General features: G+C 34.1%; 3 protein-coding genes across 4 annotated transcripts; 2 read left to right on the top strand and 1 right to left on the bottom strand.

Moving 5' to 3' along the window:
* The first annotated feature begins 476 nt into the window (after positions 1-476).
* LOC132051818 (uncharacterized) lies at positions 477-2,140 on the top strand. Of its 2 annotated transcripts, none has more exons than XM_059443048.1 (2): positions 477-922; positions 1,635-2,140. In XM_059443048.1, exons 1-2 carry the CDS (start codon positions 794-796, stop codon positions 1,869-1,871), a joined length of 366 nt encoding a protein of 121 aa, XP_059299031.1. In that variant the 5' UTR covers positions 477-793; the 3' UTR covers positions 1,872-2,140. The 2 variants fall into 2 exon arrangements, with proteins under 2 accessions (XP_059299031.1, XP_059299030.1); XM_059443047.1 differs by having other exon boundaries at positions 494-922; positions 1,620-2,140.
* Positions 2,141-5,616: 3,476 nt separating this feature from the next.
* Positions 5,617-11,944, top strand: LOC132051817 (3-dehydrosphinganine reductase TSC10A-like). Its single transcript, XM_059443046.1, is given in 4 exon segments — positions 5,617-5,789; positions 5,791-6,303; positions 9,892-10,039; positions 11,399-11,944. Coding segments are annotated over 4 exon segments (978 nt in total). The 5' UTR covers positions 5,617-5,765; the 3' UTR covers positions 11,692-11,944.
* A 1,768-nt stretch (positions 11,945-13,712) lies between these two features.
* LOC132054460 (dirigent protein 22-like) lies at positions 13,713-14,545 on the bottom strand. Its single transcript, XM_059446465.1, has one exon. The coding sequence runs from the start codon at positions 14,483-14,485 to the stop codon at positions 13,913-13,915; it is 573 nt and encodes a 190-aa protein (XP_059302448.1). The 5' UTR covers positions 14,486-14,545; the 3' UTR covers positions 13,713-13,912.
* Positions 14,546-14,850: the final 305 nt, after the last annotated feature.

Below are 14,850 nucleotides of genomic sequence, written 5' to 3'. Positions count from 1 at the left end.
AAGTGAATATGTTGGAGTACTTACAATTTTTCTCCTCATTCACACAACACCCTTTTCATGCAAGCTAAACCATTTATTTCATAAATTTTCACAAGGAAGAAACATTCCTATATGTAGCTATAGGAGGTCTCTTCTCCAAAATAAATAAGAACTTAGTGCCTAATCCACATTATCAAAACACGAGATTGTGAGTTTAGTGATTAATTAACACTTATAAGTGAATAATAATAAGTGGATAGATAATATAGCGGCTAATAAGTAGGACTGTAAGACCATTAGTAGGTAAGTATGCAAGTAGTTGATAAGAATGGCCTCAGTCGCATAAAATTTTGTTGCCCACTAACTTCAGCAAAATGGGCACTAATATAATATTAGTGAAAGGTCATGCAATTATATAGTATTAAAATGCTAAATTCTCCAACATGGCAAAGATAAGAAATTCTATCTTTAGTTCACCTATCTGATCTAATAATTGGCCTTTTGGTTCTCCCCAACCTCATCTCTTCTCCTTACATATTTTTTTGCTTCTCTTTTCCCGTCTGGATAATATCATATATAGCAATATTACATTTCCATGATATCCTGATGCGGGACTTCTTCTTGACCCCACCTTTCTACTTGTATGTCCTTTTCTTCAACTCATTGGCCTTTTCACTATTTATTACAAAATACATATTGTCTGTATGTTACAAAAAAGAGATAAGTACTAAACTTTTGCAGTTCTCTTATATATAGAAACATTTGCAAGAAGTCTGGAAGGCTCAAACTAGAAAGTTTGAAGAGAAAACAAAGCATGGAATTAGTAGATGTGGAAGTAGAAAATGATTTGTTTTTTGCAGAATTAAGCAAGCGAATCTCTCTTCTAATCATGGATGATGACGAGGAACGCCCTTCAACTCATTGTTCTTCAGCTTCTCTTCAGGTATTCAATCTTTATCCTCTCTTGAAATTCAGGTTAAGAAGTCTATTTTAATGTCTAGTTATAATTTTTTTTCCTCCAAAAATTCCTTAATGTATCTTTAATTTTTTGAGTTAACGTTTTAACCACCGTATTATCAACTTTAGACATGTAGGTCAAAAGTTTCAAATCGCGATCCTGAAGTTTCAAACTCCAAACCCGAGGATCTAAAATTAGACTTTGCTAAAGCTTAACTTCAAACCTTAATAAATATTAAGTTCAAATTCAAAATAAGGTATGAATTTAAGCTCTGGCAGGACCTAACTTCAGATCCGAAGATCTGATGCTTGATTTTAGCAGTCCAAACTTCAGACCAACAGGCGTGAAGTAAAGCTATAAAATTAGAAAGCAACAGTAATAATAGGTTTAGTTTGAAGTCTACTGAAACTGATTAAACTTTAAATAATAGAAACTGGATATGTTTTAAATAGTGGTGCTACAAGCGGCTAACTTGTACCATAATTATGTATTCATTTCTACATTTTTTCTTTTCTTTTTAGTTCCAACTTTATTACATAAACAATATGAAAAGAATTTTTATTCTATCAAATCAGTTAAGAAATAGTTACCCATATATTACTTGTAAAATAAGACTGATTCAGTAGTGTATACATTTCCTACACTTAGTAGAAATAATTTGACTTTTTTCTTTTTCTTTTAGATCTTTCCTCAACAGGTTGATCCAGCCACAAGAATCCCATATCTACATGGTCAGAGTTGCAAAAGGGAAATCAAAGGAACTGGAGTTTTTATCCCTCGTTCTTCCCATCCAAGAAGAAAGAATAGGCAAGGAAGATCTATTTCTTCCAACACCAACCTCCAAAGGCATGCTAATGACCCAAGAGGAGTTCTTCATGCCCATTACAATGATTATCCACCTCATGATTCGTTAAATCCAAGAAAATTTTCTTAGTTATAATATGCTTCAAAAATATATAACCAAGTAATTGTATTAAGTTCAATTTTAATTATGTTTATATGTACATAGGCAAAGCTTCTCTAGTACTAGTATTAGGGTGGTTCAGTCAAAGGTAGAAGCGTTTGTCCACAGTGGGATTTGATGGTTGTTTTCTAGCTTGACATATTTGCATAAGCCTCTCATGTTTGATTAAGTAAAACCTTTTTCTCTTATAACTCTATATACATTTTTTGAAAAGTAATAAGATTTCTTATTAAATATTTTGAACGTTGGTACCAAATTTGACTAACGAAGCATGCAATTTGATCATTTGCGCAACTCAGAGATGTCAAAACGGAATGACCCAATTTTGCTAAGTCCAATCCTAGCAAGCAACTCAGCTCAGCTCAATTAGCTTCATTTGAAAGGGCTTACAAATGCCAGCTTAGCCCAAGCCTAAAACTAACAAAGGGCTAACACTTCAATTTTTTTAAGCGATCTATTCACATATGTCAATGGCTATGATAATACCATTTCTATAGCGATTACTAGTAGTTATTGGGTGACTCTTTGAGCAAGATCCAATGCAATTATCCATCTTCTAAAGAGATAAGAACAAAAAGAAAAATATATAATATTCAAAATGATAAGACATTGTTACTATAATATGAACAAAAAACACAGGAACAAACAACACAAGTGTTCAAACATGATGTGCCTTAAAATTAAGAAAATGGATATTGAGTAGAAACTCAACCCCAATAATGAGATAATAAAATAAAGACAGTTCAAAATCATATAAGGAAATATATGACAAATCATTGCTCAACCGAATGGGACATGCACTTAACACGCTACAACTTACATGCCATAGGTGAACCTAGCATGAACAACATAACACGGAGCTCTAAGAAAAATTGAGACAAGTCTTGCTTTAGTATCATTTGTATAAACCTTGAGCCTATTATAATTTTGGCTCTATTAGCACCTTCGGTTAGGATTCACTCTGGAGTTGCTTAGAGTTTTTACTGAGACGGTCAACATGTGTGTCATTTCGTATTATAAGACTTGTCAATACTTTGCCTTTCGCTAGACCAAATGAAGCTTCATTGATCTATGAAATTGTTTTAGGCTTCCCGGCACAGTTTAGATGGAAGGCGAAGAAGGCCCAGTCTCATTCATATTCTAATTTTATTGGGATTGCAATAGGTCTCATTTATTTGCACTTAGTGAAAGTTTAAATTTTAATTATCGTTCAAATCTTAGTCACTATATGTGTTTATTTTTAAGTTTGAGTGTTGATCATTTATATCCCAATCATAATATATGTTTGTTCTTTTATCTTTTACACCCACTTAATGTTTTTAGATTCGAATGATTAAGATTAATAAAAAAAATTCTAATATTATTAAGATGCTATTTATTCAAGAATTTTTGGAGAAATGGCATTTGACCACTACTTCATCCACTTTCGCGCTAACCATTGCAACTACCCACGGCCCACACAACCACTATCCTCAACCTCAACAATCATTGCAACCAATCACCATAGTCAATTATCATCACCATTAGACAATATATATAATCATCACCACCAACCACCAATCACAACCGACAATCACCACCATCGATCACCATTATATATCGCCAATAACTTGTAAATTCTTATATTTAATTCCGATAATTTTGGCCATAAAAAAGTTATATAAGTAGGCATTTGGTCATAGAAACTAAAATATTTTACACTTGCACTAAAAATTATATAAGTTTTTTTTTTAAGTAGATGCAATGACTGTTTATTTCAATTGTGCATTTTTTAGGAGTCAAAGTTATATATATATATAAATTTGGCTGAAATCCTATTATTTTAGCCTAGATAATGAAGTTTCAGCATTTTGTTTTTACAAATTTAGCACGAAAAAATAATTCAAGAATTAATGAATTTAAAAATATAAAAGTTTTTTTTTTTTTTTTAAATATAAAAGTTTTTTTAAAAATATAAAAGTTTTTTTTTGAAAAATGCCTGGATCTCAGCTTCATTGAGACTGGTGAGGAGGTAAATAGTAGGCCCAGTTCAGGGGAAAATGACCACTAATGACCAAAATGGTCCTTAGTGTATGAGGGCTGGATTATTTTGGTCCTTTAATATATAATGCTTATAGTCATATAAATCTTAATGTATGTAAAGTGTGATATTTTAGTCCTAAGTCCTAAAACTTAACTGTTCACTGTTAAACTTAACAGAAAATGCAAAAAGGTTTCCTTCCTTTATACCCTCTCTGTCTCTTCTGCTTGATTCCTCCGCCTGATTTATCTCTTTTCATTTTCATTAAATTTTGGTTCTTTTTTCAATCCATTAGCAAGATCAGTCATTTACCCAGCATGCTTATAGTATAGTGCATTCGATAAAGAAAAGGTGATTTCATGTTTTAGCCTTTTCAATTTCAATCTGTATTGATTTAAAAAATAAATAAAAGTAGTTGTTTTTCTCTTTGTGGTTACTGGATAAGTATAACAAAGAGTTGCTTTTGGGTGAATGAAAATTGCTCTGGATTTGTCTATTTTTGTAAGGTTGGTCACCTTTAAACAAAATTATGGGAAGTACAATTTTTTTTTTTTTTTTTTACTTTTAAAACAGAGTATTCAAATTAAACCATGAAAATTGATTTTTTGTATGTTTTTTTTTTTTTTTGGTAAATTTGATTCATTTAACAGAAAGTGTATTGTGCTAGAGATTTTATTGTTGCAAGGGGTTAATCTCGAAAACGAATTTTGTACCATCTGTCCATTTTTACATTTTTACTTTGTCCTGTTTGAAAAATCAAGAGTTAATCTACCATTTAAATATTTTAATTTTTTAAGCATGTTTTGTTCATCTCAATAATTAGATGACATAGTAATAAATAAGTTTAGTGGCTAATTAATTATTGTTAAACCAAAATCAATCTAGTCGGTTTTTGAAAATATTAAAACCAAACCAAATCAAATATAGTACGTATCCATCAGTTTGGTTGTAATCGGTTCGGTGTCGGTTTTTCGATTTTTGAGAAAATTAACAACATTTCTCTCTTTCATGTTTTTTTTTTTCCTACAATTAGGAGAGAGTTTTCTCTCCTTTTCCAACTTATAATATATATTATTATGGTAGCTATATTTTTTTAAAAAAATTATTCTTATTTAGGGGGAAGGGGAATTTTAGGAGGGATTCTGATGTGGGGATTGAACGCTCACCAACAATGACAAAATATTTATCGTTTAGATCCCTACTTTTTTTAAAGTTTATTGCATTATGGAGAAAATGTCTTAGGATTTATGATTTTAATGAAGTAAATTTTATAAGAAATACAAAAATAAATCTAGGTAAATCTTATAGTTGTTTTTTGAATAAATGAGTTTGAATTCATGAATTTCTTTTTTTAAAATATATTGTGTAAAGTTCATTAATATTAGAGATAAATAAAATTTTGCTTAAAAGGTATATAAATTATTTAAAAGTATTTATAAAAATTAATATATTGTATATATATAATTATAAAAAATATGTATAAAATTTATTGTTGTAGTAAAATCAAAAACGAAATTAAATATTATCAATTTTTAAAAATTCAAAACCAAACCAAACTTAACTCAAATAAATATTAGTTCATATAACATTGATTTTGATTTTCAATTTGAATCGATTTTTAATAAAACCGTGAACAGCCATAGTGCGAAGTTAATACTACAACGCAATTAAAATTGGACGAGGAGTATACATACGACGGACCAAAATAATCGACCGCCCCTGCAGTAAGGACCATTTTGATCATTTTCTGTCCGGTTCACGTGCCAATTTTGTTTTTCAGGTATTCTGCCTAATATTTTATCATCATTGACGTTGTGACCTGTGAGCTCTGAAACTGTTCGTCAATGGCGGACTTAAGCGTAGCGTATATTCTCTCTCGCCATCATTGTCATCCCTATTTCCCTCCTAGTTTTCCTCGCTTTCCTAGTACGACCACACCCTATCAAAATCCCAATCAAAAACCGCCACGTGTTCATCACTGGCGGCTCAAGCGGAATCGGCTTAGCTCTAGCTCGACAAGCCGCTTCAGAAGGTGCAAAAGTCTCAATACTCGCTCGCAACACTACCAAACTCGAAGAAGCTAAGGAATCAATTAAACTATCAACTGGCCGTGACGTGGCAATATTCAGCGCTGACGTCAGAGACTACGTGGCAGTTAAGAAGGCTGTTGAAGAAGCGGGACCCATTGATGTGTTGGTGTGTAATCAGGGTGTATTTGTACCTCAGGAATTGGAGACACAAGATGTTGATGAGATTAAGTTTATGATTGATGTGAATTTGACAGGGACTTTTCATTTGATTAAAGCTGCTTTGCCTGGAATGAAGAATAGAGTTGGTCGTGGACCTGGATCTATTGCTATTATGTCTTCACAAGCTGGCCAGGTATGTTTTGTGTCCGGTTTGAGTTTCAATTTCAATGGTCTAGTAATGATCTAATCTTATAGAAGTATCATTTTAATTATTGGGTATAAAAGTGACTTTACCAATAGTACAAGGAGTATCCATGGGCATATGGAAGATGAGTTAGTTTTCCCATTTTCGTGGAAGTATCTGGGAGAAAATATTTTTGACATGTAAGGTAACCAAAAACTAAAAAATGTTTTCTTCGAACATTTTATGTTATACTCCCATCATCCCAATTTATGTGGTTCATTTCGCTTTTCGAGAGTCAATCTGACTAAATTTTGAAGCTAAGTTGGATTTGATTAACTCATATTTTAAGATTAAAATTTATATATTTGAAAACTACATGAAAAGTACTATAAGTTGCAACTTTTCTCATATCAATTTGGTGAAAAAATACATCTTAAAATGTTGGTAAAGTTTATGCAGTTTGAATCTCGGGAAGCGAAAAGTATCATATAAATTGGGACACAAGGAGTACTAAACAAAGAGTAATATAATCTGGCACTGCTGCTAAGTGGGGTATACCAGTGGACACAAGGATGATTAGGGTGCTAACGTATCCTGATGTGTATATTGCTAAACTAACTGGGATTACACCAATTCAAGGGCATGCTTGATGGTAATTCATGAAGATGCTTGATTGCATTATACTCTTATGGCTTGACTTAAGTCTCGCCAACCATATTTGCTATCTGCCCAGCAAGAATTGAGGCTGAGGTTAGATGTTAGTCCAAGAAAAATGCTTAGTGACAGCTAGAGTAGTTAAGTAGGAAAAGGACTACTAGTCTTGAGATAAGCAAATTAAAGGCAAAATTGCTCTATAGTACATTTCTGTTGGGAGCGTAACCTGACTTATTATAATATAAGATTGGTCTCTGATATGTCTATCACAATACATGAAGCTGTGAGCATATTCAGAACCAAGATATGATTTGAACTTGATCATAATGTAAATGACGTTGTACTGAGATTGATATTTATATTTGGGGTTGATTTTCCAGGATTTTACCTCAGTTCCCTGGTATAAATAGATTGGGAAATGAACGTAACATTAATGACATACGGTCTAAGATGATTGAGGAATAACAAGGCATTATAAAGTCTGTCTATCTCAATCTCTAAATTTCACCAGATGTATTATATATCTAGTTAAGATACGATTTGTGCTATTGATTCTTAAATATGGAGTCTATGAGCTGTAGGAAAGAGATTGAAGAAAAGTTGATTCATGATAGTTGTGCATCTGTAATATCTTAATGAAGCTTGAGGTGTGTTGGACTTTGGTTATTGCTGGGCTAACAAAGACATGAACATTGCAGTTGGATGGAAACGTTGACTCTCTTTCGTGTATGTTGAATTGATTGGGTTCAGAGAGAGAGCTCTGAATTTAAATGGTTAATAACCATAGTGCTTTAGAGGGGTTATGCTTTAGAGGGGTTATAATGTGTACTCCAGTTCTGGTAGTATTTGGTTGCAGCAGTCTAAGTTGTGGGGGGACTCTTCATTTTTCATGCCGAACCCGTCTTGACACGAGACTGGGGCGGGTGCGGGATACGTTTCGGATTCGGTCAACCAACTTCAGATACTTTGACTGGAGTCCATGGACAAATTTGGGGGGAAAATTGAGACTTTGATTTCTCAAAATAAAAGATAAAACAGATTTAAGACGTGGGAAATGGAATTCCCATCTTGGAGAATGAAAGATTGAATTCTACAATATACATTTAAGTTTTCATAGAATATCTCTCAAAATTTAGAATATCTTTATAGCTCTATTTTTATAATTTTGAGTTTTTTCTTAGCCGGATCCCAGCATCAGTATCCATACCTGGATTCGCACCCCTGAATCTTAAAATTTAAATTTTGCTGAATCCAACACTCAGATCTGTACCCGTATCGGATACCGGTACCCGAGTCCGAGCAACTTAAGCAGCAGTGTATAATGGAAAGGTGCTTTAGAGGAATAAGAGACCTTGCAAGAGGTTTAAAATTCTAGCTACTTTTTTTGTTAGACCAGTGAGGAAGGAAAGCTAAAATATATATCTAAGAGAGGAAAAGCTGGGAAGTTCTGGTTAGGGGAATGCTAAATGAATATTGACTCAATTCATTTTACATCCATTCAGTTTGGCCACTAACAACAAGTTGCTGTAATTTTCAGGGATGCTGTCTTGTATTAGCAGTTAATGGAACTCTCCACACAGCTGACTCTTTTTATTTATTTTCTTTAGAGTTTGTGAAAAGTTGTGTATGCTTATTTTATATTCCAAATTTATTTTTCATTTATGTGTGTGCACGCGCATACATATAGTTTATATATAATGTATTTGTATTTTTGTGTGGATGTGTCTGTATATTCTCACTTGTAAATATGATAGTTGGATTTTCTCCTGTGTTGATTGCCTTATGTTTTTCCTTACGCTTCTTCACTACTGTTTTTCCTTTTCAAACCTGCTTTGAAATGCTTTACTTGAGTTGTGGCTCAATCCGAAACAACCTCTCTACCTTCACAAGGTAGAGGCAAGGTCTGTGTACACACCTTCCTCCCCAGGCCCTACTTGTGGGATTACATTGGGTATCTTCTTGTTGTTGTTGTGTTCTTAAATATGAAGTTTGGAGATGTTGGATGGTTTTCTAACCTCTACTTGCTTTTCCTGTTTGCTTCTTCCACCAAGGATATTGGAATTTGCTTTTGTAAAATATCCTATGAACACTTTCAGTTGTAGCCCCTCAGGTTCGTTTACCATCTATTACTGTAAAATTCTAAACTAGAAGCAGCTGAAGAAGTTCAGAACTATAATACTATTACGAGAACACTAACTTTTTTGGTATCAACATATGTTTATGCAGATAGGCACTTCCTATACACTTTTTGAAATTATTAGCAAATGCATTTTGAGTAGTAGTCTTTCAGCTGACATCTTTATTTAGAAAAAATCAGTTTCGTTATGTTCCTTGCTCACTTAAAGTTTGGAACTCATTATTCTTTGAGGATGGTATTTGGCAAAAGTGTGGGCATCTAGTTTGTACACAATTCATTACGTTTGCATGGGCGACACATGGGGGACATACTTTCAGCAGGAGCTTTATTCATCTTCTGTTCTGATTGATATCCAATCTCTGTAGCAATTTTTATTTGTTATTTTGTCTAGGAGTTCTGGGAAAAAAGAAAGAGAAAAATAAGTTAGAGATGATCATCTCAACTGTCCAATATAACTAATTATGTTTCCCTCTATGCATCCACGTACGTGGATTTATCAATAAAAAAAATAACCGAAAGACCCACTACTGCAATGCTTCCTCAAATAGTAGTTTAACCTGAAAGACTGGAGCTTTCTGTGATGTTACAGAACGACATTATTAAGGGATAATTTGTGTCTTTAGCCACCACCGGAATGTTCCCTCAAATGGTTGTTTAACCTGAAAGACTGGAGCTTGATCTGTGATGCTAAAATATGGTAGAATCAACGAAAATTCTTTTCCTATACAATTGCATTAATGAACTTTAACCATCTTTCTGTCTCTTCCTGGCTGATTAGGTTTATTTGCTGTCCTATTTTGTCTTAGGTTGGCATATATGGTTATACAGCTTATTCAGCCAGTAAGTTTGGCCTCAAAGGACTGGCAGAAGCATTGCAGCAGGAAGTTATTGGTGAAAATATTCACGTGTCACTAATATTTCCCCCAGACACTGAAACTCCTGGATTTGCTGAAGGTTGGACCTGAAGTAGATCCTACTCTATTTCTTCTGGTTTTGGTTTTATATTATATTTTACGAATAAATTATCATGCCAGGACTGAAGACTAGTGATTGTTTAATTGTGTTACAGATATAAGCTTTCCGTTGGGCTTTCTTTCCAACAAAGTAAACAAGTCTGGGTTATTATAGTCTGTTTCTGAATAGAAGCAGATCTAGCCCTCAGTTGTGGGTGGTGGGGGGGGGGGGGGGGGCAACCATGCGCATTGCTTTCTGCTTGCATCCTGCGTATATATGTAAAAAAACATTAAAAACATAATATCGCCATACCCAACTCTAAATGCTAGGATCTAGCTCTGATTCTAAAGAGTTGATATGTTAGTTATATATCCTTCTCTGAAGTCTCTTTTTCCTTTATCTTCCTTCAGAGAGCACAAAATGGTCTGGCTCGAGCAAGTTGAGAATGAAAACTATCATGGCACCTTTCAACCAATTATTTGGAACTGTTAGTTGTAAGCATGGGATAACACGACATGTTTAGCCATTCTGTTCTATATGTTTGGAGGAACCGAACCAGAAAATAGTTTTTCGTTGATTAAGATATAGCTCATGATGTATTGCGCATGATATATATCCTTTAAGGCTTTAACCTTTTATGGTAATTCAATGGGCTATGTAAAAGTCTCTTTCTGCCTTTTATCTTCTTGAGATGGCATGAGGTCCCTAAAGCCTGACAGGATGTTGAATGCTGCATTTCTGTGTCTTTTGGTCTATTTGTATAGTACAGGTCTAGAACAGTTTGAAGCTTAGTATATTTGGTCTCTGCTTCTTTTTACTATAAAAGAATGTGGTCAAGGTGTTGACATGCTTATGCAAGTTCTAGAGTTCCATTGTTCTGATCTTTAGGCTGTGATACCTTTTCCTGTTCTATTTTTGTATATTTAAGTTTCTCAGTTTTGTCTTTATTCTCATCTAATCCTGATAACATGTAACTGCATTTTTTTTGTGTGAACATGCTTGGTGCTCTCTTCTTTATTTTATTTAATGGTGCACTATTTACTGATCCAACAGAATAGAAAAGAAGGAAAAATGTGAAGAAGTGTGCATTGAGATATGCATGCACTAATATTGACCTTGGAAGACATCAGCATCATTGTGTGTGTTGTATTTAATAATTCAAAGTACGTGAAATGTAATCTTAGAAACTCCTAGTTCTCTTGCCTTGGAGGCATGTGCACAATGTCTAGTGTATCCGAGAGGTGCTTGAACTCACCTGATTGATAATCAATATACATTTGCAATAATTTTGTTATACCCTTATACCATTTTTCTCCTCCTATTTGAAAAATAATTATGGAAGTTTGATCCTTATTGCAGAAAACAGGAGGAGGCCACAGTTGACTAGTATAATAGCAGCTTCTTCTGGTGCCATGAAAGCTGAAGAAGTTGCAAAGAAAGCTTTGAATGGCGTTAAATCAGGAAATTTTATTGTTCCCTGCAACTTTGAGGGATTCTTTCTTTCCATAGCAACTGCTGGTCTATCTCCTCAGAGATCGTTCCTGATGGCATTTGTCGAAGTCATAGCTGCTGGAATATTACGTGTTGTTGGTCTATGTTTCCAGTGGAACTGGTATGGGAGCATTGAGAAATTCATTAGAGAAAGGAAATAGGGAGTAACTACTGAGCACAGTCTAACAAATAATTTTTGGCACTTCCGTCAAGAATTGGTGGTTTGATCCAACAAATGGATTTCTACATGATAGATATTACAGAAATTGAATTTTTTTCATGATGCCTCATGTGCCCTTAAGTTGTCCAATTTTTAATTGCTTTTGTGCTAGTGAACTAAAACTATGTAGTCCTTGTTCCTCTTTGATTTTGTCCATTACCAAGTATTGCTGGCTAATTTGTCAACTTAGTTGAGAAGTTTTCCGATCTACTGTGCTTGTGGAGATCATTGATTTCTTGTGAACTGATAATACTATAAGTTCCCTATCAATTGCTATGCTTTGCTACTTGATGTACCAGTACCAAATTGCTTCTGCAGACAGGTGAACATTCCACTTCTCCTAAGGAGCTTGTTCGTATATGGGCTTACGACCTGTACAATTGGTTTAAATGCTACTCCATATCACTAAGTTACAGGTTGGTATCCCAGTTTTCGGAAGTTTTGCTGAAGTTGTCGTACTACCTGGAGACTGTTGGATAGGGGAGTAAGAATCTTTTGGTGAAGCTAGGAACTTTTTTTTGATGACATGGGAACCCGCAGCCACTACCTTTCGGGTGCGCACAGGATAAACCCAGCTCTTGTTTAATAGCTAACAAACCACACAAGAGAGATAACCCGCACTAAGCAAGCCCCGTGCGACGAGCTCGACTCAGAAGGCAAATTCCCTGCTATTGTTGGCAAGGGGTTTCGAACCTGAGACCTCTATTATGAAAGCTCATGCTCAATCAACTGAGCCACCCTTGCAGGTAGTGAAGCTGGGAACTCTTTAGTAGAATTCTATAACCTGTGAATAGTGTTCCAAGTATTTTATTCTCAAGAATGAAAGAAACTAAGGCCTCGTTTGGACATGGTTTGAAACCATGTTTGGACATGCATTTTGGATATTTTAAGGAGTATTTTCTCTTATAGATATAAAAATTCCACAAGTTGTGAAAATTATCAAAACATTCTCAATTCTTATACAATCTTACCAAATGAGCAAGTCATAGTTCATAACAAAATTAATACGCTAATTCATAACAACCGGCTCAAAATAAATACTAGAAGACCTTTCTAAAAATACAACATCAATTGATCAAATTTTAGTTCAATAAATAAAATTACACTATAGGTCTTTTTTTACAAAATTAAAAGGTTGGTAGGCATAAATAAAATTTGGTGGAAATTAAAGAAATTGGTAAATGATTGATGGGAGTAATTGTTAAAAATATATACCAACTTATGGGTCTTTTTTTACAAAATATAAACTTATGAGTTAAATTTTATATTTAAAAAGTTGAAACCATGGTTTCAAACCCCAAATCATGCCTTTTTGGATGATTTAGGGTTTGAAATCATAATTTAAAAAATTTTAAATATAAAATTTGACCCATAAGTTTATATTTTGTAAAAAGGGACCCATAAGTTGGTAGATATTTATGTCTACCAACCTTTATTTATGTCTACCAACCTCATTACTGTTCATGCTAAATTTTCGTTTTTATTGAACTAAAGTTTGATCAATTGATATTGTATTTTTTAGAAAGGCGCCTTCAAAGTAGCGTATTCATTTTGTTATAATTATGACTTGCTCATTTGATAAGATTGTATAAGAATTGAGAATGTTTTGATAGCTTCTCACAACTTGTGTGGGGTTTTATGTATACATGTAAGATACAACTTAAGATATCCAAATTGCATGTCCAAACATGGTTTGGTTTCAAACCATGATTTCAAATCATGTACAAACGGCTCCTAAAGGTTCTACGTATATGTTCTAAGTTGCAACTTTTCAGCCAGTTTTCCCATGACTTCCAGAAGTGTGTTCTGATGTTGGAACTTCACAAATTAAACATCAGAAGAGTGTCCTAAAGTTTGAACTGTGATGTTCGAACTTCAGGCTTGTGCCCTCTTCCAAATGACACATAATCCCTTTTTTTTTTTTTTTTTTTTTTTTTTTTTTTTTTTTTGGGGTGGCTCAAGTAGTAGCAGAACTCTTTAATTCAAAGAAAACATTAATTTAGAACATTCAGAAAAAGTAAAAAGAAATCAATAGCTTGCCAGGGATGGAATAATTAAAAATGAAAAAGAGAAAGTAATTGTGACTGGGACTGCACTAATAAATGGTCACAAATCCTCCTAACTATAGCTTCTAATCAGCCACAAACACTTGATGAAATACTTCAATAGTGTTGAACAAAGACATTGTATTCCACAATAGCATCTCCTCTCTTGATATCATTCCAAAAAGTATGTGCCAAAGCATAACCTCTAGCAAACCTAAACAGCCCAGTGCCTCCCACAATAGGCATCTCCCTAACATCTTTCTTAACTGGATTCCTCCCAAGAAGGCTTATGCCGCTCCCATTATACTTGCCTTCCGTGAACTCAAGATTCACAGTCATAAGCAATGCGAGCTCACTTTGCGAAGCAATGGCGTAAATACCTTGTGCCCTCCCTATAACTTTAGATGATGCATTAGGCCCTATGGTTAATGCATCATCAAAGATGAATGTTTTGCCAAAACCATATATTCCATCTCCCCCTGGTGAAATGATCTTGATTGCAGAAGGATTTTTTCCACTTAGGATGTCATGAAAGTAGAAATGGAGGTGGCTCGTTTTCTGACTTCGTAAATTTAAGGCTACGATATCAGAGATTTCTTCAAGAAAAACTCCATGAGAAAAAGGGGTCAAGAGGATTGAGAAAGTTATGAAGTAGGGAATACAGAAAGTATAACTACCCAAAGAAGCCATTTTTCTTGAAGTATGAAATAGTTTGGTTTGTTAAAAGATCTAGAGGGAGATTTTTATAGGGCTATTTTTAGAGCAGCAGCAACAACAACAACAACATACCCAGTGAAATCTCATGGTGATTATTATTTTGTTGGTGAAGATGTTGATGCTGTATCTCTTATTGGTGTTCTTACATTGTGGGATGTGGACCTTTGGCTAAAAAGTTTGCTTGATGTGAAAGAAAGATTGATAAAAGTATTTGGTTTTGAGTTGAAGTAAATTTTACGCTTAGATGTTGCCTTTCGCTTTTGCTACCAATAATAATGCATGTTGTGTTCTGCTTGAAGGGGATGTTCTCCACGGGAGCAGACCCCCTCCAGTGCCTT

This window comes from Lycium ferocissimum, chromosome 4, assembly GCF_029784015.1.
Source record: "Lycium ferocissimum isolate CSIRO_LF1 chromosome 4, AGI_CSIRO_Lferr_CH_V1, whole genome shotgun sequence".
In the NCBI taxonomy this organism is placed as follows: domain Eukaryota; kingdom Viridiplantae; phylum Streptophyta; class Magnoliopsida; order Solanales; family Solanaceae; genus Lycium; species Lycium ferocissimum.
Note: the sequence above shows the minus strand (reverse complement) of the source record. Positions and strands in the feature narration are given on the sequence as shown.

Excerpts from the sequence above, each read along its gene's own strand:
- LOC132051818 (XM_059443047.1), top strand. The coding sequence starts at position 794 with ATGGAATTAGTAGATGTGGAAGTAGAAAATGATTTGTTTTTTGCAGAA. Across the intron at positions 923-1,619 it reads GTTCTTCAGCTTCTCTTCAG|ATCTTTCCTCAACAGGTTGA; the intron begins GTATTCAATCTT and ends TTTTTCTTTTAG.
- LOC132054460 (XM_059446465.1), bottom strand. The coding sequence starts at position 14,485 with ATGGCTTCTTTGGGTAGTTATACTTTCTGTATTCCCTACTTCATAACT.